The sequence below is a fragment of the Acomys minous genome (assembly GCF_964271855.1).
Source record: "Acomys minous genome assembly, chromosome: 12".
NCBI lineage: Eukaryota > Metazoa > Chordata > Mammalia > Rodentia > Muridae > Acomys > Acomys minous.
Window position 1 is genome coordinate 8,792,914 of NC_140493.1, and position 22,562 is coordinate 8,815,475.

The 22,562-nt window shown below is 41.2% G+C and overlaps 1 protein-coding gene across 6 annotated transcripts in view; it reads left to right on the forward strand.

Moving 5' to 3' along the window:
• ADAMTS20 (ADAM metallopeptidase with thrombospondin type 1 motif 20) overlaps positions 1-22,562 on the forward strand; it is a 119,501-nt gene that overhangs the window by 21,483 nt on the left and 75,456 nt on the right. For all 6 annotated transcript variants that reach the window (XR_014773077.1, XR_014773078.1, XR_014773079.1 and 3 more), the window contains exons 4-9: positions 5,803-6,041; positions 10,153-10,236; positions 11,374-11,498; positions 12,625-12,665; positions 18,778-18,883; positions 20,580-20,726. Coding sequence is in view for 2 of the 6 variants with exons in the window: in XM_084749462.1 (XP_084605588.1) it covers positions 5,803-6,041; positions 10,153-10,236; positions 11,374-11,498; positions 12,625-12,665; positions 18,778-18,883; positions 20,580-20,726 (742 nt within the window). In the remaining 4 variants the exon portion in view is untranslated. The remainder of the gene's footprint in view (positions 1-5,802; positions 6,042-10,152; positions 10,237-11,373; positions 11,499-12,624; positions 12,666-18,777; positions 18,884-20,579; positions 20,727-22,562) is intronic.

A 22,562-nucleotide genomic window follows, 5' to 3' on the forward strand; every position in this document is an offset into this window, starting at 1 on the left:
CGACAGTAGGTGATTGGTCTCAAATCTTTGTCCTCAGTAGACCTCCCAACCTTGATACCTAGTCTTAGCTCAACTCTATGGTTTGGTAGTGCAAGAAAGACGGGACTCGTATTTTCACGGATATGACTAGCTAGTTCCTTCTTTTAGTTTCCAAGAAGCAACATTTTCCCATGGTGACATTGGTGCTAAATTCTCCTCATTTGGTGTGGTGCCACCTATGGGCTTTAGCAAGGTCATGTGATGTTGTACTCAGTTTGAAAGCCTATCTTGAGTAAATGTGAGTTCATTTCTTTGTTATGCTATTTAGTTGCTGGCTATGAAAATTTCACGCATGCTGTGTCACATGTCTGTGTGTTTTAAAAATTGTTCAGTAAAATAGTAACTGACCCAAGGCTGCAAGGAAGACTGATGGTGTAATGATCTTTTCTCTTACAAAGGCAAGGCCGTATCTTCCCTACACTTAATACCAGCATATTAGGCTCCATGTATTACCCTGTAAAATTACTCAAAAGTAAACATTTAAAGATACACAAACAATAATCCATAGTTCTTAAAGTATGTTCTTGAGATGTTCAGTAGTGAGAAATCTTAAGACCTATATATAGGTTTTTATGTTTCTATGCTATGGAATAACCTCAGTTTAAAAATAATGCCCCAGTTTCCCATTTTATTTTCTATGTTACCATGGACACTACACTCAATCTTTCTCTTCCTAATTTCCCTCATTAATAAAAGTGGTCCTAATGAGAGTTGAGTATTTCGTAGAGAGTTTTGTTAACACTAAGCAGGTAAGTATGTGGGGCTTGAACTAGGACTCGATAAACAGTCAACACAGGAAATATTTGTATTGCTATTATTGACAGTATTAGTTCAGTAGCATGGAAACATAGGGCACATAATAGACCCAGAATACAGCTTAAACCATGAGTCAATACGGCAACATAATATCTGATATGGCCATACTTCATTTCAGAGAGCTCACAGTTCTTTAGAGCTTTAGTGCGCTCAACAGCGATTTCAAATATTGACTCATGAAATTAAACGCAATTTCGTGTGATGCCCTCACTTCATGGTTCTGTGCTTTGGAGAATTCTGAGATAATTTTCTTCCGGCCAAATGTAGATTAGTGCACAGATAGCAGCACTAGGGAATGTCTCAGGTGGTGTGGCTCTGCCTCTGAGCTGACACAGTTGTGTATCTCATTAGCATTTTTAATGCTGCAGCTGACTAAACTCTTATAATTCCTCGGATTGTCAGTTTCTTCCACGCCTCCTTTGTCTTTTGTCCTTCTCCTGTATTATCTTTTCTTCTTAATCTTTCCCCTACTCTCCTGTGAGCATTTCCTGAATTTAGGAGAACACATTGCCCAGCAGTGTTCTCACTTGTTGGCAGATTCACAGCTTAGCAAGGAGGCAATGGTACTTAGTAGGGGGCTGTTGGGGGGATTTAGAATCTGTCCTGTGAGGAATATTCTAATGAGGATTTACTTGGTCTCATCTTGACTGAGGATGGAGAGAGAGAGGAGAGAGTGTTTTTTATACTTGAACTTAAAGATGAATGGAGCTACTGTTGATTGAAATGGCTAGACCATTTAGGAGGCTCTTTAAAAATCTAATCGTGTATTCTTTATTCTAAATATTCTAATGTCAGAAAAGCTAAATGAATGTAGAAGCATGATTTCTATTCCAAAAAGAGTGATTACATATTAATTGCAGAAAATAAATAAAATAGTGTTCAGTTAAAAGCAATAGCAATGTAAGGAACATTTGAAGGGTAAATGATAAGAAAAGGTTGGGGCTGGAGAGATGGCTCAGTGGTTAAGAGTGCTGAGGTCCTGAGTTCAATTCCCAGCAACCACATGGTGGCTCACAACCATCTATAATGTAATCTGATACTCTGTTCTGCAGATAAAGCACTCATGTACAATACATTAAAAAAAAAAAAAAAAAAGAAAAGAAAAGGTAGCTAGAACCTAGGATGAGGGCAGGGCAGACATCCCAGGGATGGCGACCAGTGGTGACTGAGTTGTGCATAGTAGGAAGCTGTTGCCGACATCTTAGACACCAGAAGCTGAAAGAAAATGATGAACATGGGGAGGCAGACAGATGTTTAGGTAGAAATATGGACTTCAATTATATTATTGTATAATGATACTTTTGAGAGATATATATTCTTATAACAATGTAAACAATTTCTGTGAGTTATAGCATTACACTGTGGGCCATTATTTCTGGCATAAATTTTGAAGATTTTATATTCTAGTATGGTACTGATGATCTTGTGGCTAGGGTTAGTCTAAATCGGTTTCATGTTATAATACACTTACTATTAATAAAGGACAAGATTCATTTTTAGTCTTTGACTTGATGGAGCAGAAATAGAAAGGGAAGCATTGCATAGAAGTCATGTAATTGAATTGGCCACCCTTCCTTGGTATCCCGAGATTGAGTCTCGTGTAGCCCAGAGTGCTCTCAAATTTGCTTTGCAACCGAGGAAGGCCTTGAACTCCTGATACTTCTGCCATGTCACATGGTATTACAGACACATGTCACTATGCTGGGTCACAAATATGCTTTGAGTAATTGCTATTTGTGTAAGCTTTATAGAGGTCACTTTTTCATTATTAGTCACAATGCTTGGGAATAAATAAATAAGAAAAGAGAATGGAATATTGTTTTTAGCTTGTGAAATATTAATAGATGTTGTATTGGTAGATACAATATTTTATATCTTAAAATTATAATAATAACATAAACTTGTAACCATTTAAAGGCTGCCAAGATATTAAACTAATTATTCAGTTAATTCTCTACCAGCCTCCTATGCAATAGAGCTAAGGTTGGACTGTGTCCTTCTGTGTAGTCTTAGCCCATTATATGCCTTTTACTATTATGTATTTGTATATTTTGTGAAAAAGAAATTACCAAATAATGGGATGAAAATTTGAATGCCACTGAAGTTCCTACTTTTAAATATTCCAGGGGCGCCTTTCCATAGCTGAGTTCATTCTTTCTGACTGTTTCCCTTCTGTTATTTACTTAGTCCTGTGCTCAGGGTGGATAATTTATAGCTTTAAGCTAAGCTTTTGGGGATTTTCAGTTATAGAAACTGGAAGGTGGAAAACCATTACCTGAATATTCACACTGTGTGCTTAATTTTACTATCTCAGTGCTTTAGCTAGCTTTACCAGAACAATAGAATATGATGCCATGAGAGCTACCATATGGATGCAGTGGCAATCAGGTTGATAAATTTACTGAGGACTTGTTAATTATGCTGTACTCATCAGTGAGTGTATGAGACAGCGCAGCAAGAAGGGCTTGAAGATAACACTTCTCTGCCCACCGCTCTGTCCTCTTCCTTGCAGCATCCGAAGAAGATATTACTCCAGTTCCCAATTTCTAATCTTCTTGACTTTCAAAGGTAGCGTTATTGTACCTATATGTATTTTTAAAAGGATATGCTTAATTTTAATTTTTACCTACCTGAAAGTATGCTATGTTTAACTTTTCTCGTGGTATTGGCAATATTCGTGTGGTAATGAAATATGAATTTGTAGATTTTAATAAATTGTTCAGTTATTTTTCCCCATAGTTGTAAATTACTTATGATGATTTCAAATGGCATATGAGTAAACTGAGATATGTATGGAAAGTAAATATAGTGAATCTTGATAAGTTATGATGTTCTTCCATTTTTCCTTTTCATCTTGTTGGCACATGGAGGCTGCAGTGGTCGAAAACACTCACTCTGGTGTGAGGTCTCCGGACTTGAAACCCATTGCTTCTATGTGTGGCTGTTGGACTCTCTCTCTCTCTCTCTCTCTCTCTCTCTCTCTCTCTCTCTCTCTCTCTCTCGTGAGATAAGGAGTGAGTGTCATCGCTCCCTTTTCAGGGTTGCTGTGTGAAGTCCTAATTCCTCAGCTTTATCATTCTCCCTTTGGCTTGTGGTGTCACAGTCAAGGACTCTCTGCAAATGCGAAGTCATGAAAAATTTTCCTCACATTTCCTTCTAAGATTTTCACAGTTCCTCCATCTCTTTTGGGTCTTTAATTGGGTTTTAGTTCACTTTGTACCGTCCGGAGCACCTTGGGGAGAATCGCTTGGGAGAAGAGGAAAGGGCGCATGTCTGGGTCCTTAGTCTTTTCCTTTCATCTCTGTGCCTGCTGTGAAGACCTGCTGTGAGTCAGTGGATGTTGCTGAGTAACAGAATTGCAGTGGGTGGGGTGGGGTGGCTGCACACCTAGCTTGCAGTGATGACTTTTCAAAGAAGCTACGTCAGTGCTTGGCATTACCAACTTCCAAACATTAGCCGGCCTGGCAGGTGGCTTAAACTAATTTGTCGCTTGCTTGAATTATTATTGAAGCGCACAAAGGACCTAAAATTTTATCTCTAAGTTTGTGCTTCTGTCCCCTTCGCTGACGTGTAAGCTTTACGCGGTGTTGTGTGTGCCTCACTTCCTCATAAAGCTTACACGCCAGCAAAGGGGTGTGTAAATGCTCAGGAAAAGTTTGTTTCCAATAGCCGGGAGACTAATGAACAAAGATATTGAAACACAAGCTTTCGGCCTTTCCTGAGAGCCAGACATCTGTATGTCAGGTTGTCTGGGTTCTTCTCCAGGACAGTAGTTGTTCCCTGATGATCGGAGGATGAGGAATCCTGGGAGAAAGATAATGGAGCGGTTTTCAGACTTAAGCACACAGACAAAAGACAGATGCTGAAGAAAGTGGAGGCCGTGCTTAATGGCTTTGAGTGTCTACTGCTCCCACGTGACTCCATTTATATTTAAACATGGTGAATCATTCCAGAGAAAATGGTGCAACAAAACCTGCATTGTTGGTTCTTTGGTTTATGAGCAACTCAGGCGCTGTAATTTCTTTTTACCTGACTCCTTTGTTCTGCTTTTCAATCTCAGAAAAACTAACAGAATATTAAAGTAGACAGAGAGAATACGAAGGAAAAAAGACATAGCACACACAGCCAAGCTATTCACAAAGTTTTTGCGCAAGCACAACTAATCAAATATTTAAATGTTGTTTCTTTACATAGTACTTAAAAGTAATTCCTATAATTACAGTGTTTAATAATTTTCTACATAAGTAAACAATGAAAACCATCAGGGATGTCATATGGTCACTGTCATAAGTTTCATATCAACAGTTGATTTTCTGGTTTGAGTTGCTACCTGTTGGGATGTGATTTTTTTTTTTAGAGGGAGCGATTAGTGCTGCTTTCACATATTGTATAATGAAAGTTTGTTTTTTCCCCCTATATCCTATGAACTGTTACCAGACAAATGTGCCTGGGGTGTAATGAGACTAAATATTAGAAGCCATTTAAGAACCTAGTTTACCTACTGAGAAAAACAGGAATTCCTTGATACTTATTTTCCACTTATTTTTTAATAATCAGACCTGTTGAAATAAAGCTTAGAGTCTCCAAGGTTGCCAAATACAAATAGCCAAAATACTATGAATGTAATATATATATATGTATGTGTATATATATAATTCCTGATTGTTTCATGGTTCTTCTTGCTGTAGGTAGTTTATTGTATATATGTGTAATAATATAAATGTTTATGTAAAAATACTTAATAAAAAATTGTAAGAAAAAAATAAAGCTTAGGGTCAGTGTTGTCAATAGCTCTGAAAAAATGAGCATTGCAAACAACTTACTGTGAGAAGCAGGGCTCATGTGATGCTACATGCACTCAGTACTTTGGCTGTTCTGTTTTGTGCAATGTATTAATCACGCCCAGTTTAATGACTTTATATCGTATTATGTTATCCTTCCTTCCAGAAAATCAAGCGAAGAAAACTGCCTTGCCCTCTCCTAACTTCAGCAACGTGACTGGAGACGTCAATATAAAGAAGGAGGCGGCGTTCCGATCGGAAGGTGGAAGGAGTCAGATACATTCCAGGAATAAGCGATTTTTATCATACCCAAGATACGTGGAAGTTATGGTCACAGCCGACGCTAAGATGGTCCACCATCACGGGCAGAGCCTGCAGCACTATGTGCTAACCCTGATGTCAATCGTAAGTACCACGGCAGGGTTCACTGTAAAAGTTTTCATTATTTTATGTGTATGTACGTCTGTATGCTGTACGTGTGTGGGTACCCTTAGAGGGCAGAAGACAGAGATCCCCCCTTGCGGAAGTTGTGAGCTGCCTGGTGTGGGGACTGAGCTTATGTCCTCTACAAGAAAGCATTCCTAAGTGCCCAATAGGACTCTTGCATCATCTGAAATGTCCCATTTAATGTGTTCCACATATAATTTAAAAATGTTTTTCCAAACTCTAGGCAAAAACAGGTTGTCAGAGCTTCTTCTGTTGCCCTGGCAACTTTCACATTTGCAAACCTCCCCTACCACTCACAGAGAGTGCTTGACTTGTTTTTCCTGTGAATGAATGGCTTCTGCCCTCTAGTGACAGAGAACAACAGCCTTGTGGAATCCATCCTTGAATCTCCATGGTAACACCTCCTTCTGTTCTCCAGGAAGGCAGAGGGTGTGCCTTTGACTCTCGAAGTTTGGCACCCCATCTCTTAATTTACAGACACATTACGGGTGGGGCTGGCTTAGGAGATGTGGTCTTTGAGAGTCTTCGGTTTGGCGTAAGAGGCTGCTGAACAGTGGTAGTTCTGGTATCCACAAGTCTAGTACCATGAAGAGACGCGTTAAGTCTCTGCATGCGTGTGCACGCGTCAGCTCACCCATATCATCTTATCTCAAACATCCCCGAATTTAGGCTTGATCTTCAGGAGTATTCACAAAATCACCCCGTCACATGCTCCAGGTGTTCAGGTTTAGCCAACAAAATACAGTCAGTCACTTGTGCAGGTTCAGCATTATTAGGGACATACTTTTTAAAAATTAATTTATTTAGATTACAACTCAATTGTTCTCCCATCGCTCCTATCCTTCTGTTCCTCCCACCCTCCCACCCCCACCCTATTACCCTCCCTTAGGTCCATGTCTGAGGAGGATCTCCTCCCCCACTTGATTGGTCTCAGGCTAACAAGTCTCATCTTGGTAGTCTGCCTATTTTTTCTTTGAGTGCCACCAAGGGGAGGTCGTCAAATATGGGGCACCAGATGGAATTGGCCCTGCTCACATGGAACTGAGACCTGTGCTGCTGCAAAGACTTGGCCAAGACAGCTCTTGTGATCTTGCCTGTTTCCTTAGATGGATTTCCCCAATTAAGGTCACTATGATTTGAAGAGCCTAAGATCTTCTCATTTTCCTTACCTGGGACAGTTGTCTAACGCCCTTGCAGTTATATCAGATTATATTTCCTACAAAGTGTGACAGTCATCTAAAGTCCTTGCAATTATATCAAGCTAGATTACCTATAAAGTGGATACACAGTAAAGCTACTGAGATAATGACCAGAAATAATAATTTTTTATGAATGTAGTACATTATGATATAACATCATATAAAACCAATTTATAAAATGCATTACAAACTCATTCATGTGTTTGAACTGTTTTTAACCAATGACACAGATTATGAAGCTAAGTATATACTGATGACATTTTTTTAAACTTCTGAATCCAAAATAATCATTTAGCTGTGTATTTATCTGTATGTGGGTGTGGCCAACAGGTGTTCTAATGAGAGGTATGGGGTGGAGGATGCCAGTTAACATGTACAAGATTGAATCAATTCTAGGGAACACTGGATAAACTTCATGATAAAGAAAATGACATTTATTTAAAAAAAACTGGCTAGTGGGGGATACTGAAGGGAAACATTAGATTTTATAACAGCAGTAGTGTTAGACGTGTGGTTGATGGTAGGCCACTGATGGCAGAGTTACAGAAACGCTGACTAGCGGAAGCAAAGAAAATGCACCAGCAAACATGCAAGAGCCGTTTTTGGCATATTTTCATGTTCTGCTCGCCTGAGCTTGATGTTAAACGTTGGCACCTTTCGATGTCCCATACATATTTTGTTGTTGGTTAAAAAGGTTGTAAACATTACAAATGGAAGGAAACTTAGGAAAAGGACAACAAACTCTCTGGATTTAACCCAAAGCTCTCTTAGCATTGAACATCTCACTTTTTTAAAAATGTGAATCCTCAACACAGAAGGACAGTTGGTCCCTCCACAGAGGTTATCTTGTCCAGGCACTGTGTTCGCTCTCTCTGAATTCCCTGCACAGAATAGCTCTAAACATGCAAGAGAATTGTCGTCTCCACTCAGAATCCACAGATGTCTCCATCTGAAGAGGGACCTAGTGAATCATGTAGTTTCCTCTAATTTCTTTTTATTTTAGCTTTAATTTTTTACATTGAAATAGATTTACATCACTTCCCCCCTCCTTCCAAACCCTCCCAGCTGCTCTCCTTTCAATCTTTCCTGTGCTCCACACTCTCAAGTGTATTGTTTCTTTTTCTTTGAAAAAAATATACACAGTACTTTTATATTTAATATAAATATGCTTATATTTATGCACATGCACCTGCTGAGCCCATTTTTTGTTGTTTGTGTGTATATGGTTTCAAGGCTGATCATTTTGCACTGGACAGCCAATAACGATCTCGTGCCTGGGAGTGGCTAATTCTGTTTCTCCTAGTAATTGATAGTTGTCTGGAGTTCTTAGCCTAGGAGTGGGACACCACAAAACCCACCTACCTTCATGCTAGCATGTTCATTGATATTACTGTTGTTCTGGTTTTGTTTGTACAGCCATTTCTAGAAGGGATGGTTTCACAGTAGACTTTTTAGTATTGTGGTGCTTACAGTCTTTCCGTCCTTCCTTCTGCTGTGTCCTCTGAGGCAGGTGCAGGAGCTGTGACGTAGCTATATCCCCTGGGGCTGGGCTACCCACCATCTGTTGATCTCCAAGGAGGCTTTGTTTCCAGTTTTGGTTTTCTGTGATGGTCGGAATTTTCTGTAAAGAGAGGATTCTTTGATGAAATCTCAAAGTTATCGTAATTTTTATTTCTCCAATTGATAAGGACAGTGAACACTTTTTTGAGGTGTTTTGTAGCCATTTCTCTTTCTTCTATTGAGAAACTGTGCTTAGACCCCACCCCCACCCCCACCCCAGGCCATCATTTAATCGGGTCATTGTTTCCTTGACTCTTTGTTTTTGGGTTCTTTCTATATTTCGGATATTAATTCACTGTCACATTTATAACTGGCAAAGATTCTCTCCCATTCTGTGGGCTTCTTCATCATGATTGTTTCCTTAGCTGTACAGAAGACTTTTAGTTGAGGAGATCCCAGTTGTAGACTGTTGGCCTTAATTCCTTGGTGAGTGGGGTCCTATTCAGAAGACACCTATGTCATGTATGGTACTTCCTATGTTTTCTTCTAGTGGTTTTAGTGTTTCAGGTTTCAATTAAGGTCTTTGATCTGCTTTTTGTGCAGAGTGATAGACGTGAGTCTAATTTTGCTCTTTAGCACTGTAGCCGTAGATTATAGACTGTGCTCAGGCAGAGCCTCACAAAATTGAGTTCTCCGGTCTTGGAGAACCGAGCATCAGCTTGTGATGCATGACCCCTTCTGTGGCTCTTCATGTGGCTGTGCTTGAATCCCCTCCACCCTGGAATGCAGGAGCGAGAAATGAACCATAGCCACGTTTACTATTGGAAGGGGAGGACACTTGGAAAAAAATATTAAGTAAAACCACAACGATAGAATCCGTGACATATAAAATATTTTGGTCATATGAAAAATAGATTCTGATCTTGAAAAAAGGGGAAGTTGTTGCTCAGCCATTCATAACTATTTTTCATACGCACATGCCTTTAAACACTCTGGTTTTGATGGAAGTGCAGCTCCCTTAGACACTGAGTGCTGTTGAGCCATGGACTGGTCTAGGGAGCAAGGTTTAGGGTGCTGGTTCTCAATCTTAACCTTCACATTAGGGTCACTTAATCCCTGGGAATTTTCCTTCTTTCTTTCCTTTTTTCTTTCTTTCTTTCTTTATCCCTGTGAATTTTCAAGGATGCTGGTGCATGTTTCAACCCTGGAGAGTCTGACATAAATGAGTCACATTGATGAGATATAAGAGCTATAAGCCCAGGCTTTGATAAAGGCTCTCTGAGAGACTCTAGAGTGTGTAGCTCACTGGGGCATGGCCGCTCTGGGAAATGTTCATCCTAGGCATCTCACCTTCTGGCGTCGGCTTGCAGGTTGCAGCAATCTACAAGGACTCAAGCATCGGGAACCTGATAAATATCGTGATTGTGAAGCTGGTTGTGATTCACAGTGAGCAGGTAAGAGGTGGCGTACGGTGACGGCTGCGGCTTGTGGTTGGCTTTTGATGGCGCTCCCTGCAGCTCAGAGAGGTCTTACTAGAAGTGAGATCTTTCTAGGACCCTCTCGATCCTAGAAACCTACAAGTAGAACATTATGAAGGGCGGATCTGGGCCCAGGGATCCTGCTCAAACTATGACACCAGCCAAGGACAATACATGCAGTAAACTTTGAGCCCCTACCCAGATCTAGCCAATGGATAGGATGTTCTCCACAGTTCAGTGGAGAGTGGGGTCTGACTTTCACAGGAACTCTGGTGCCTCATATTTGACTACGTTCCGCTGGATGGGAAGGTCTGGTAGCACTCAGAGGAAGGATAGCAGGCTACCAAGAAGAGACTTGATACCCTATGAGCATATCCAGGGGGAGGAGGTCCCCTTCAGTCATAGTCATAGGGAAGGGGTGTAGGGGGAAAATGGGAGGGGGGTGGAATGGGAGGATACAAGGGATGGGCTAACAATTGAGATGTAATATGGGTAAATTAATAAAATAAATAAATCTGCCTGCCTCTGCATTCCAAATGCTGGGATTAAAAGCGGGCACCACCACACACAGTTCAAACTGTATTTTTTTTTTGAAGTATGTTTTAAAAGATCTCACTCCTTTTTTTTTTTTTTAATATGAGTTCAAGGCTAGCCTGGTTTACAGGACTCCTAGGGCTACATGGGTAGACTCTGTGTCAAAAAGACTCCATGTGGTGGAGATAAAATGGAATTATGACACTCTGTGTGTGTGTGTGTGTGTGTGTGTGTGTGCACATGTGTGTGTATGTGAGATAGAGAGAAAGAGAGAAACAGCAACATGAATCAAAAAAAATAAAAGCATCTACTCATTTATAATCATGATGTTGAAGGACTTAAATACATTAATCTTTATAGTTATACTTTTGATCCTGAATAATTGATCATTATGTTAGATCAGTTTTTTTTTATCACAATGCTAAAAATGCAACTAAAACTAGGAGTGAAGCTGATGTTAGTCTTTCTAGACCTGTAAAAAAAAATGCATTTTGCTAACCTGTGAATTCTAATCAACATGGGGGCAAAAATGGGGCTGAGAAGTTTGCCGTTACACTCAGTTGTTCATTACTTATCCAGGAAGGACCAGTCATCAGTTTTAATGCAGCTACCACGTTGCGCAACTTTTGCTTGTGGCAACAGACTCAGAACGTCCTGGATGACGCGCATCCTTCTCACCATGACACTGCTGTTCTCATCACGAGGTAAGGCTTCCGACACCATCTTGTGCAGCCAGATTCTCTTTCTTGCATGAGAACCGAAACATTTTGGCTACCCGGGTTCTTTGCCACCAAACCATGGAAAGTATTCGTGAGAACTCTCTATTGGAATGAAAGCCTTTGACTCTCCTTTGATGGGAATTGTGGGGAATTCCTCAGGAGATCCGCAGTATGAGTAATGCTGTGACCTAAATAAAATATATTCCCTGTCATGTTAGAGACATTAGAAATAATACTTGGAAAATTGACATATATGTAGAACCGAGGGCCAGTTTTATACCTTCTGTCTTATCTGTGTTTCTATCTGTCATATTTTATAGTCTCTCTCTGTGTGTGTCTACAGTTTTGATTCCTAGGGCTTCCCATAATTATGAGGCTTTCATTGCTAGGAACACCTTCCACTATTATAAAACCGTTTCCATCTTCCAAGTGCCATTGCTCAATGCTAATTCACACCGGATTTCCACAGTGCAGTACAGAGGTGTTCATATTACTGTTTGATTCAATGGTTTACTGATGAAAGTCCTCACTTTGAGGCCAATATAAAGAAAAAGCGAGCCTTCCAGAATCTTGAAGTAAAACTATTCTATCACTCTTTCAAATGAAAGCAGGCTTGTCTTAATTTCTACCCGCCACCATGGTCCATGGTTCTGGCCAGCGCTGTTGCTGAGATCAAGTGCAGAAGTTTACAGTGAAGAATTTAAGATAGATAGGAGGGAGAAAGAACAGTGCGAAGAGACATAGAAGACAGATGTGGCAGGGTGGGTGGGGGCCCTGTCTGCCTACAGGACCAGAGACTTAGGAGTGGAGAGGCAAAAAGTAAGCCCTGGCATCCGAGAGCACCCACAGTTTGCACAACTACTGCTGTTATCGGGAGAAGGCCAAGTGTGAGGCTGGGAGAGTGCCTTCATCCTCACAGGATGGACTCGCAGGGCAGCTGTTGCCCATCAAGGCACACTAGTGAGGCGTCAATGACTTTAAAGTCCTTTAGCATGCAAAGGGCACTGCAGTTGGAAGATGCTTGGCAGAATGAGAGGTTTATTTTTTTGTGTTGACTTGCTGCAGCCATATTTTCTGACAATGTTTCAAAACACAATCTTTTATTTTTAAGGGAAGACATTTGTGGAGCTAAAGAGAAATGCGACACACTAGGTGAGTTCCTTCGTCAATTAAATGATAGCTCATTGACGACTTAGTCAATTATTTAAGCCACGAGTTTCCCTTTTTGCTATTTCGATAATTTTGATGTATTGTCTTGGTAAATAAATGTTTCTGGCTTATCGGAGTCTGTCTCTGAATTTTGTTAGAACAGTAGTTTTTACTAAATACCAACCACTGCATACAGGGTGGTATCTAATGTGTTTCTTTGAGTGTGTGAGAGACAATACACAGAAACCCATGTGTAGGCTTAAAGGCTGTCCTGTAGAGCCCTGAAATTGCCACCAGACCTTCCAGCAGCAACTTGGTCACTCTGCTAGCAGACAATACTCATTGTATGTCTCTTCTTTTCCTGAAGAGGTCACCGGCACCAAGGATCTCAGCCTTGTCATTTTTTTTCAGCTTTTGAAAAGTGGTAACTTTACCTACATACACTTTTCTATTGCAGACATGCTTGTTTTATCTTATTGTTAATGAGTGTTGTAGCTGCAGTTTTGCAATTTCACTCTTGCCTAACAGTTCACACACACGCACACACACACACACACACACACACACACACACGTCCTGATAGTAAAGTTGGACTAATTGATTTTCTCCTGTTGAATTCCTGACTCATTACCTGTGCCGATGCATATTGAGCAGGCAAAAAAGTTTCAGATCTTTAAGACTTTCAGCTAGGCATGGTGGTGCACCCCTTTAATACCAGCACTCAGGGGGCAGAGGCAGGTGGATTGCTGTGAGTTCGAGGCCAGCTTGGTCTACAAAGCAAGTCCAGGACAGCCAAGGCTAACACAGAGAGATCCTGTCTCGAAAAGCCAAAAAACAAAACAAAACAAAACAAAAAACAAAAAACAAACAAACAAACAAAACCCCAAAACAAACAAACAAACAAAAAACCAAACAAAAAACCAACCAACAAAACAAACAAGACTTTCAAAGATTGGACTTTTGGTGTATTCTATGCAAGTATTCCCAAATTTGGAAAACCTTGGAACTTGAAGTACTGGAGTGTTGTTGTTGATTTACCAGTAGGGCCTAACAATGTTTATTATCAGGCCTATAATTATTATTACAGCGGTATTTTCTAGCCCGCTAGCAATCAATCAAGACACGGACACCTGTTATATTTTAAAATAACCTTAGTTAACCTGGGGCAGGGCAGACATTACTCCTCTAAATTATTTCTCACAGTGGGCCAAGTATGGGATACCTGCCTCAATCCCATGCCATCTGCTTCTAATAACTTCTAACAAGCTACCTCCCATCCATAATCCCAAATGCTTGCTAATGTTCTTCATCTGGGCCAAGTCTCCATCCACGCTGGCCACGTGCTTCTCTTCCACCTACTGCATGACGGCCTTCCTTTGTCTCTTCTTTTGGTCTCTCCTCCTCCTCCTCCTCCTCCTCCTCCTCCTCCTCCTCCTCCTCCTCCTCCTCCTCTTCTTCTTCTTCTTCTTCTTCTTCTTCTTTTTCTTTTAAGATTTTCTCTGTCTCCCCAAGCCTGGGAACCTTAGCCACGCCTATCCCATTTGCCCTGCCCAGGTGTGAAGGCCTTTTACTAATTAGCATCAAAATACATCAGAACAACCTCCAACAGCGGAGTCCAACTAGTTTAAATAACACAAAGATTATTTGTAAAGCAGTCTCATCGATGACGTTATGTCTTGTACTCTTGGCCATTAAGATATAAGCAGGCATCAGTGAGCAGGCACATTCAGGTGCTTGGCCTCAGAAGATGTAAACACCCATTTTGGTTCTTCCCCTGTTGACACTGAGGCGACTTTTAGATTTCTTAGTCTTTGCTGATCTAAAAGGAATGCGTTTCATTTTGCTGTTTTCTAAGATGTCTGGACACACTTTTCCACTCTTCTACCAGCCAGTGACATTTCCTTTTCCGCAGGAATGAAGTAGCTGGGAGTGACGTTGTACCTTTTATTTCCGGTAACCGTTTTCATACAGTCACTGTTACATGTCTTCCCATCAATCCGTTTGTGGGTTTCAAGTCTTGTAAATGTCTGACAACTCTGAGCTATGTGTGAAAGCATAAGTTTGTTGAATTTATAAACCCCTTATATTTAGCATTTCCAGATCATCTTAAATACTTCTATAATTCAAGGACTAAACACATTATCATGTCTTGAAATAAATGTTTAAATTTTAGTTCTCCTGTGTTTAAATCTTGAATCCATGGGGGTGTGCATGGTTTTTCTTATGTCTTTTCTATTTGCAAACCACATGGTGAGTAATTCCCCTCTTTTCCTTAGTCTCTGCATACCTTTGGCTCTGCGTAATCATGCCTTCATTCCATCACTCTACCTGTCTGACTCACACAGCTCAGTGATGTTTTCACGGTTATTCTGTATAAACTTTAATTATCGGTAGAACACTCACCTCTACCTTACTTTTCATTATTACTTACCTTTAAATTCATAATTTTTTTTTGAGATTAAAGCTATATTGGTCCCCTTCTTTTCCTCCCTTCAACACCTCCAATACAAACCCCCTTGCTCTCTAAAATTCACAGCCTCTGTTTCCTTAATTGTCATTATGCATTCGCATGCACACACACACACACACACACACACACACACACACACACACAAACCCTGCTCATTCTGTACGGTGTTACAGGTGTGCATGTGATCTCAGGGATGACCACTCTGAGTGCTCTGTCCTGGGGAGACCATTTCCCCCACTCTCAGAACTCCCCAGTTGCTCATTGTGTAGGGTTGAGGCCCTGTGAGTTTTCCTCCTTCCACACGAGCGCCCTCATGGGTCCTTATTGAGCTCTTGTTTAGGCAGCCATGCATGGTGATGAGACTTCACGGGCACAGCCTCTGTGACAGTTCTAGGAGGCATATATATTCTCACAGAAATTTTTCTATTTCTTCTGCCTCTTACAATCTTTCCAAACCCTCTTCTTCAAAGATCTGGAGCCTTAGGCACAGGGAGTGTGTTGTGTATGTTTGAGCGGAACTGGACACCACATGATCATTTGCTCTCTGTGTTTTGATCAGATTTGGCTTTCTATGGTTGTGCCTGCATGTTGCAAACAGAAGTTTCTTTGATGAGGGGGTGAGGCTTAAACTATCTGGATAAGAGAGCAAATATTTGGAATCTAGTCAAGAAATATGTTGGATTAGCAAAGTGGTGTCTAGGCTTCCACTACCAGGTGTGCATTGTTTCCGTCTTGTTGAGTAGACTTTCAGTCCAATTATAGAGCTGTTGGTTACTGCCAAGGCATGGGCGCCATGATTGTACCCTTAGGGTATACGCCAGAATGGTTGTGGTTCTTAGGCCTCGTAGCTGGCTGGGACTATTGGTTGCTTCTCTGCCTTGGAAGCCTATATGGTGCCTACTGGTACCCAGAGAGCTACTCCTCAGGCAGGAGGCTTTCAGTTAAGATCCAACTGGGCTCCTGTGTCTAAAGAGCATATCTTTAACCAGAGTTACCTTCCACGTCTGGGAAACAACCAAGGGCAGCAGCGACAACTGACTAGCAACTCAAAAGACGGTCTTGGCCTGTAAGAAGTTTTACTCTAGCTCATCAGTGGCAAGGAATTGTTCTTGATGCTTTTCACGTTTCCATTTTGAAATCTGTCTTTTCGAGTCTCAGTTTTAAGTCGATATTCATTTTCCTCTGTGTTTATGTTATTGCTTTATCCTCTGACTTTTGTTGTTCAAAATTATACTCTGATCAGTTGTGGCTTTTTTTTTTAGATTTATTTTTTATGTTAGGTGTGTGACTATTTTGCCTGCATGTATGTCTGTGCACCACATGCATTGTTGGTGTCTCCAGAGATCATATATATATATATATATATATATATATATATATATATATATATATATAATATGATGATCATGTATGTGTATATATAAATAATATGATGATCATGTATGTGTATATATATAAATGATATGATGATCATGTATGTATATATATATATATAAATTTTATGTGTATCAGTTCTTTGCTTGCATGTATGCTTGTGCACCACATACGTGCCTGGTACCCATAGGTATGCAAAGAACGTGTTAGGTCTCCTGGAACTGCAGTTACAGATGCCTATAAGGCGCTGTATAGGTGCTGGGAATTGAACTGAAGTCTTTGGAGGAGCAGCTAGTGCTCTTCACTGCTGAGCCAATGCTCCAGTTTGTGCCTTTTATTCTAACACAAGGGACCTTAATCGAATTGGTGCTCATGCTACCTTCCATCTTGGATAACTCCGAGAGAGCTCAAAGTCCGCTTGAGTGACTCTAGGTACCAAGTGTCTGTCCACTGCTCGATGCACAGTGTGAACCACTTGCTTCTGATTTTGTTGGTATATACATTTGTGGCCTTGTAGGGCCATTTGTAGCCAATTTTCTGATCATATGGAACATATACTCTCACAAGTCTGTTCTGTAAGTAAAGCTTTCGTTTGACAACGTGAGCCTTTAGAGATGAATGGTAACATTGGTGGTAAAGGTGTCACTACCGTAATCCAAATCTCACCTCAGCTCTGAAGACGAGTCTGCTGAAACTAGGCCATCAGTAGCTTCATACTGCTGACGAAGGCTGGGACAGATGCACATCTGTAAGCAGTGCTTTTACCATAATGCTTTGTAAAGTGGGAGTTCAGTTAGACACTTACACGTGGGAACATGGGCTTTAGAAGCCTTAAGGATTCTCCACTTATCTTGATTCTAAGGAAAGGCCCTCTGGGAAAGCTGTTGTCCAGGCACGTCCTCTTGGCAAGATCTTCACAAAGAGGGGAAGTCTTTCCTTGCCTGGCTAATGAACTCGCTTGTCCTCTATGTCTCCCCAGCCTTAGATTTATGAATTTCTTTAAATGCACAACATAGCTTTATGATGGTTTGGAAATGTACCTCCACATAAGGATGATGTTCAGATTTTTAAACTTTTATCAATGAAAGGATGCGTAAGAGGAAGTGTGAACCCAGTGGCTGACAGAATCCTGTTTATTCAGTACTAATTCTTAAGTATGTAGTGAGAAATTGATGGTGCATACCTAAGCCAGCTCCTGTGAAAACAACCCTCACAGGCGAGGAGATAAGCTTACAAGGAAACGTTAAAGGGTGGAGTTAGCAGAAACCATAGTATCGATTTACATTTAAAACCCCCCCAAATCTAATCCCTCGGAGATGGCGATGGAGTCAGGCTTGCCATAATGAGTGATTCTCATGAACTTCTTACTTTCAGCTTGGAGGGCTCCGTGAGCTAGAGTTGCTGTTACTGTTGATATCCAGCTAGGCCCCACTGCTTTCTTCTTTCCACCACATTGTTTGTTTGCAAGTCGCTCTTTGTATGGGAGAGAGAAGATTCTGCTATACAATACTACTTCCTGTTGCCCAAATACCTGGTGATTGAGGGGTGGTTGCAGTAACCCTTCCGTTCCTGCAGTGAGTTGTCTTAGCTGGCGTATATCGAAGGGCCAAGGCAAGGCAAGCACTTGCGCCTGTGTAACCACGTGGTGTCTGAGCATCTGTAAACCCCGAACTTTACAAGTTAAGGGAGCACCGCAACAGCTGTTTTCTTCTCTTTATCTGTCTCCCGATTGGAACGCTTGGCCTTCCGCATCACCCATACCAGACAGTTCTGTTTTCCATTTCCCTAAGTTAGCAGGAGAGCATTTACTCATCCTACTATTTTACTATTCTTTTCTTTTCTTTCTTTCTTGCTTTCTCTCCTCCTCCTCCTCTTCTTCTTCTTTAGGTTTTCAAGACAGAGTTTCTCTATGAGCCTTGGCTATCCTAGACTCGCTTTGTAAACCAGACTGGCCTTCAACTCACAGCGATCCATTTATCTCTGCATCCTGAGTGCTGGGATTAAAACCATGCGCCACCACGCTGGGCTCACTGTTATTTTCTTGCATGTGAGAGTCCAGACGTTTACAAAAAATTCTTTTAATGAAAACTATTCAGTCTGTTCTTTTATCTTTCAGCTTTAAATATTTGTCCATATTTATAGGCAATCCTGCATTTATTTTCAAGTCATAATCCCACCACCAGTGAGTGCTTTACTTTTAGTTTCACATTCTGGTTTTGGTTGCTCTTCCCGTTTTGATGAATGACGCGTGTGCGTGTGTGATTGTTTTAGGCTTAGCGGAGTTGGGCACCCTGTGCGACCCTTTGCGGAGCTGCTCTATCAGTGAAGAGAACGGGCTGAGTGCAGCCTTTACCATCGCTCATGAGCTCGGGCATGTGTAAGTACCTTCCCTTGCCTGAAGAAAGAACGTACTCTCGCTTGCAGCCATGCAGCTGTGAGCTGAGTGTCTTCACCTGTATTTATTTCTCCATCAAATACTGCAGTGTGGTTTTCATCCTTCGTCCTTGAAAGGTGAGCTTTGGTCTTCTGTGATTTGTTGGGTCAGGCAGGCCAGGCAGACCGGCAGACTAATCAGACAACTACAACTTGGGAAGTCTATTATGTCGCTTACTGTACTAGATTATTTGACGAGGGCCTCTGGCCTTTATTCCTTGTGATCCTATATAAGTCCTCCATCATTGTCTGGGAGGGTCTGCAAGGTCTCCCGATATTGGAGAACTCCTCAACAATACTTGAAAGCCCAGCTCTTATCTTGCAATTTTTTGCTCCTAGCCGTAGCATAGAACATGGTCTGTGGGGTTTCTTATTCATCAAAAGATTCTTTTTTTAGAGCTCTCCCACAACTATTTGGAGTTCTCTTATTCCTGCGTTATGAAAGCCCCGTTGGCCTTCTGTGTTTGCAGAATGGAGGCCATGGTTTCCCATGGTGTGGTCAGAGGCCCCATGAAAAGTTTGAAAGTCGTAGGAACTCATCTTCTATGAAGTAATTTAGGGTAGATTATCATATTCCTTGATTACTGATATTAAGGAGTCAAGGCTAAAGATGGCCACTTAGTTTGACCACATTTTCTTCCTGGTCATGACACTGGAATATCTGTAGACAGTAATTTGAAATGGGAAGTCTTAGTCAGAAGGCAACCACTTCGGGTCCATTTTATTGTGTGGCACATGGTCACCAGCCATTGTATATAAAGGAGGCCAGGGAGTTGAGGCAGAGTGGGGGAGACCTTCAGATTGCTGAAATATTGCAGTGGTACCCCAGAAACACTTTTGATGCTTCCTAAATCTGCTAGCCAGTACACTGTGCAAGGAGCAGTCGAAGCTGTTAGCCAGTACACTGTGCAAGGAGCAGTTGAAGCTGTTAGCCAGTACACTGTGCAAGGAGTGTTGTGTTCGCTAGGCCGTCACCTCCTCCCTGAGGACCTCCAGGGCTTCTCAAATGTGGGTAAATAGTAAGGATGATTTCCCTTCAAATTGGGGTCTGTGAAGCCCAGCATACAGCCATTTGCTGACCTGCTGGATCTCTCTTCACTGCTTGCAATGTCAATATTTGGGAGCCCCGAGAGCATCTTTTTATAATTCTTGTCTGTTGATTGTTACCCATGGCCCAGAAGTCCCAGGCTTCTTGTGCTGATGTGTAGAAATGATGCCGAGCTTGGGATTAAAATCTTTGCACACTGCAGCACTAGTCAATGGTCTGGAGTTTAGTGTGGTGTCACCTCACCTAGCATGTCACAACCACCTCCCAGATGCCCAGGTTGAAACATGCAGCGATTTTACGTGAATACCATGTTCGTATCCCGACTAGATGAGACAAATCCCAAGTAGTTTTATCAGTTAGACTTTGATGACAAATCAGCAAGATGTGGGACGAATCAAAGATACCAGTCTAGAGCTCATAATGAAACTGTGGCTCCGGATAGGACATTTCACCTTACGTAAGGACCCAGAGTATAAAACCCGACGCAAGTAGCTTCATCTCGTTTTGCACTGCACAGCCATTGAAACACAAGGGAATTGTTACCTCTCGCGTGTTCATTTTTTATGGTCTTAAGTGCCTGCTCTCATTTCAGGTTCAATGTTCCGCACGATGACAGTTTTAAATGTAAGGAATCTGGAGTTAAACATCAGTATCATGTAATGGCGCCAACTCTCAATTACCACACGAGCCCCTGGACCTGGTCAGCATGTAGCCAGAAGCACATCACGGAGTTTCTAGAGTAAGTCTCGAGTTCTGCTCCGTCATTTAGTGAGTGATCACTTTCTAAACCATGAGATCTCCCGGCCTCATGTTCTTTTAGAGTGGTTTGGGAGATGGCTAGTTCTTCACCGCTGGATACCAATAAATATTTAAAAGCAAGAAGTTGTGGGACAGCAAGGTGGCTCAGTGTGTAAAGTCACTTGCCTGATGGCCATAGTTCAATTCCTGGAACCCACATTGTGGAAAGAGAGAACAGAATCCTCCAAATTTGTCCTCTGACCCCAACATAGGGGCTGTGACACCTGGGTCCCCAACATAATAAATGAATGCATAGAGAATTTAAAAAGCAAGGATATATGTATAACATATATATTATTGTCCTGCACTTAAAATTTTGTGTTATAGTTCAGGCATATAGGCATTTTCCTTTTTTTTTCTTTTAAAGGATGTTTCCTTGTGTTGAAACTGCTTATGGAGTGAATTGATGGCAACCAGAACACTCTCGTTCATCCTTTAATCTTTTAGATGTTACTAAGTAATATTTTGCGAGGTGCTTGGGTGGCAGGAGTTTAGGGTGCCCCTTCAAGAGCAAGAATAGCTGGGGTCAAGTGAGATGTGCCTCCGAAGCCACAGAGATGGAGTATGAAACCCACATTCTCTCTCGAGGCTGCCGTAGTTTTGAGAATAGGCAGGAATCTGGCTTCCCAGCCTAAGGTCTTTACTTTCCGCTACTTTTGTTTTGCTTCTATAGTTGAGATTGTGTTTGCTCTGTGGTCTCTAAGATTTGTCAAGCTCTTTCCATAAATTACTTGTGAACAAACCATTTCTTCTTAATTTCTTATATAGTTTATATTCTTTTCTTTTTGTACATATATACTTATATTATTACACATATATACAATAGATTATCTATGGCAAGAAGAACCATGACACACAAGGGATGGGATAACCATTGAGATGTAACAAGAATAAATTAATAAAGGAGGAAAAAAAATAAAAAAAATAAAAACAAAGATTCAATGGACAGAACACTCTCCACAGTAGAGTGGAGAGTGGGATATTACTTTCTCACATACTCTGGTGCCTCACCTTTGACCATGTCCCCTGGAGGGGGAGACCTGGTGGCCCTCAGAGGAAGGACAGCAGGTTACCAAGAAGAGACTTGATACCCTATGAGCATATACAGGGGGAGGTAATCCCCCTCAGGAACAGTCATAGAGGAGGGGAATAAGGGGAAAATGGGAGGGAGGGAAGAATGGGAGGATACAAGGGATGGGATAACCATTGAGATGTAACAAGAATAAATTAATAAAGGAGAAAAAAAAGAAAAAAAAAAGGAACCATGACACAATCAGGAATTATATAAATGTTACATTCTTAGTGTTTTGGCTGTTTGTATTTGACAGCCTTAAAGAAGACATCTTTCCTATCTTGGTGCATCTAAATTTCTGAATATAAATTAATCTCCATCACATATTGTCATTATCAACTTAGAACACCTATCTAGAACAAAAAACATCTTATCCCTTAAACAATTAAGCTTCATTGTAAAACTAAGCTACCTGGTCTTCAATTCCCTCAGAGACTTGAGAAGGAGTAAACTTGGTTATCCGAGTATGCCGGGAATGCAGGTTAGTAGCTTTCCAAATGAAAAGATGAGAGAGACAGTTTTCTACCTGAATATTTTTAATGTAACATCACGAGTATTTATGCAGTCGCCTCTCTTAATGAAAATGATGGGACAAAACAGAGCCATGCTTTCTGATAGGCACTCATAAATGGACCACATACTTATGTCTGACCCCGCCGTTGGTCAAGGCACCATTGCAGCATATGACTGTATCCTAGCAGCAAG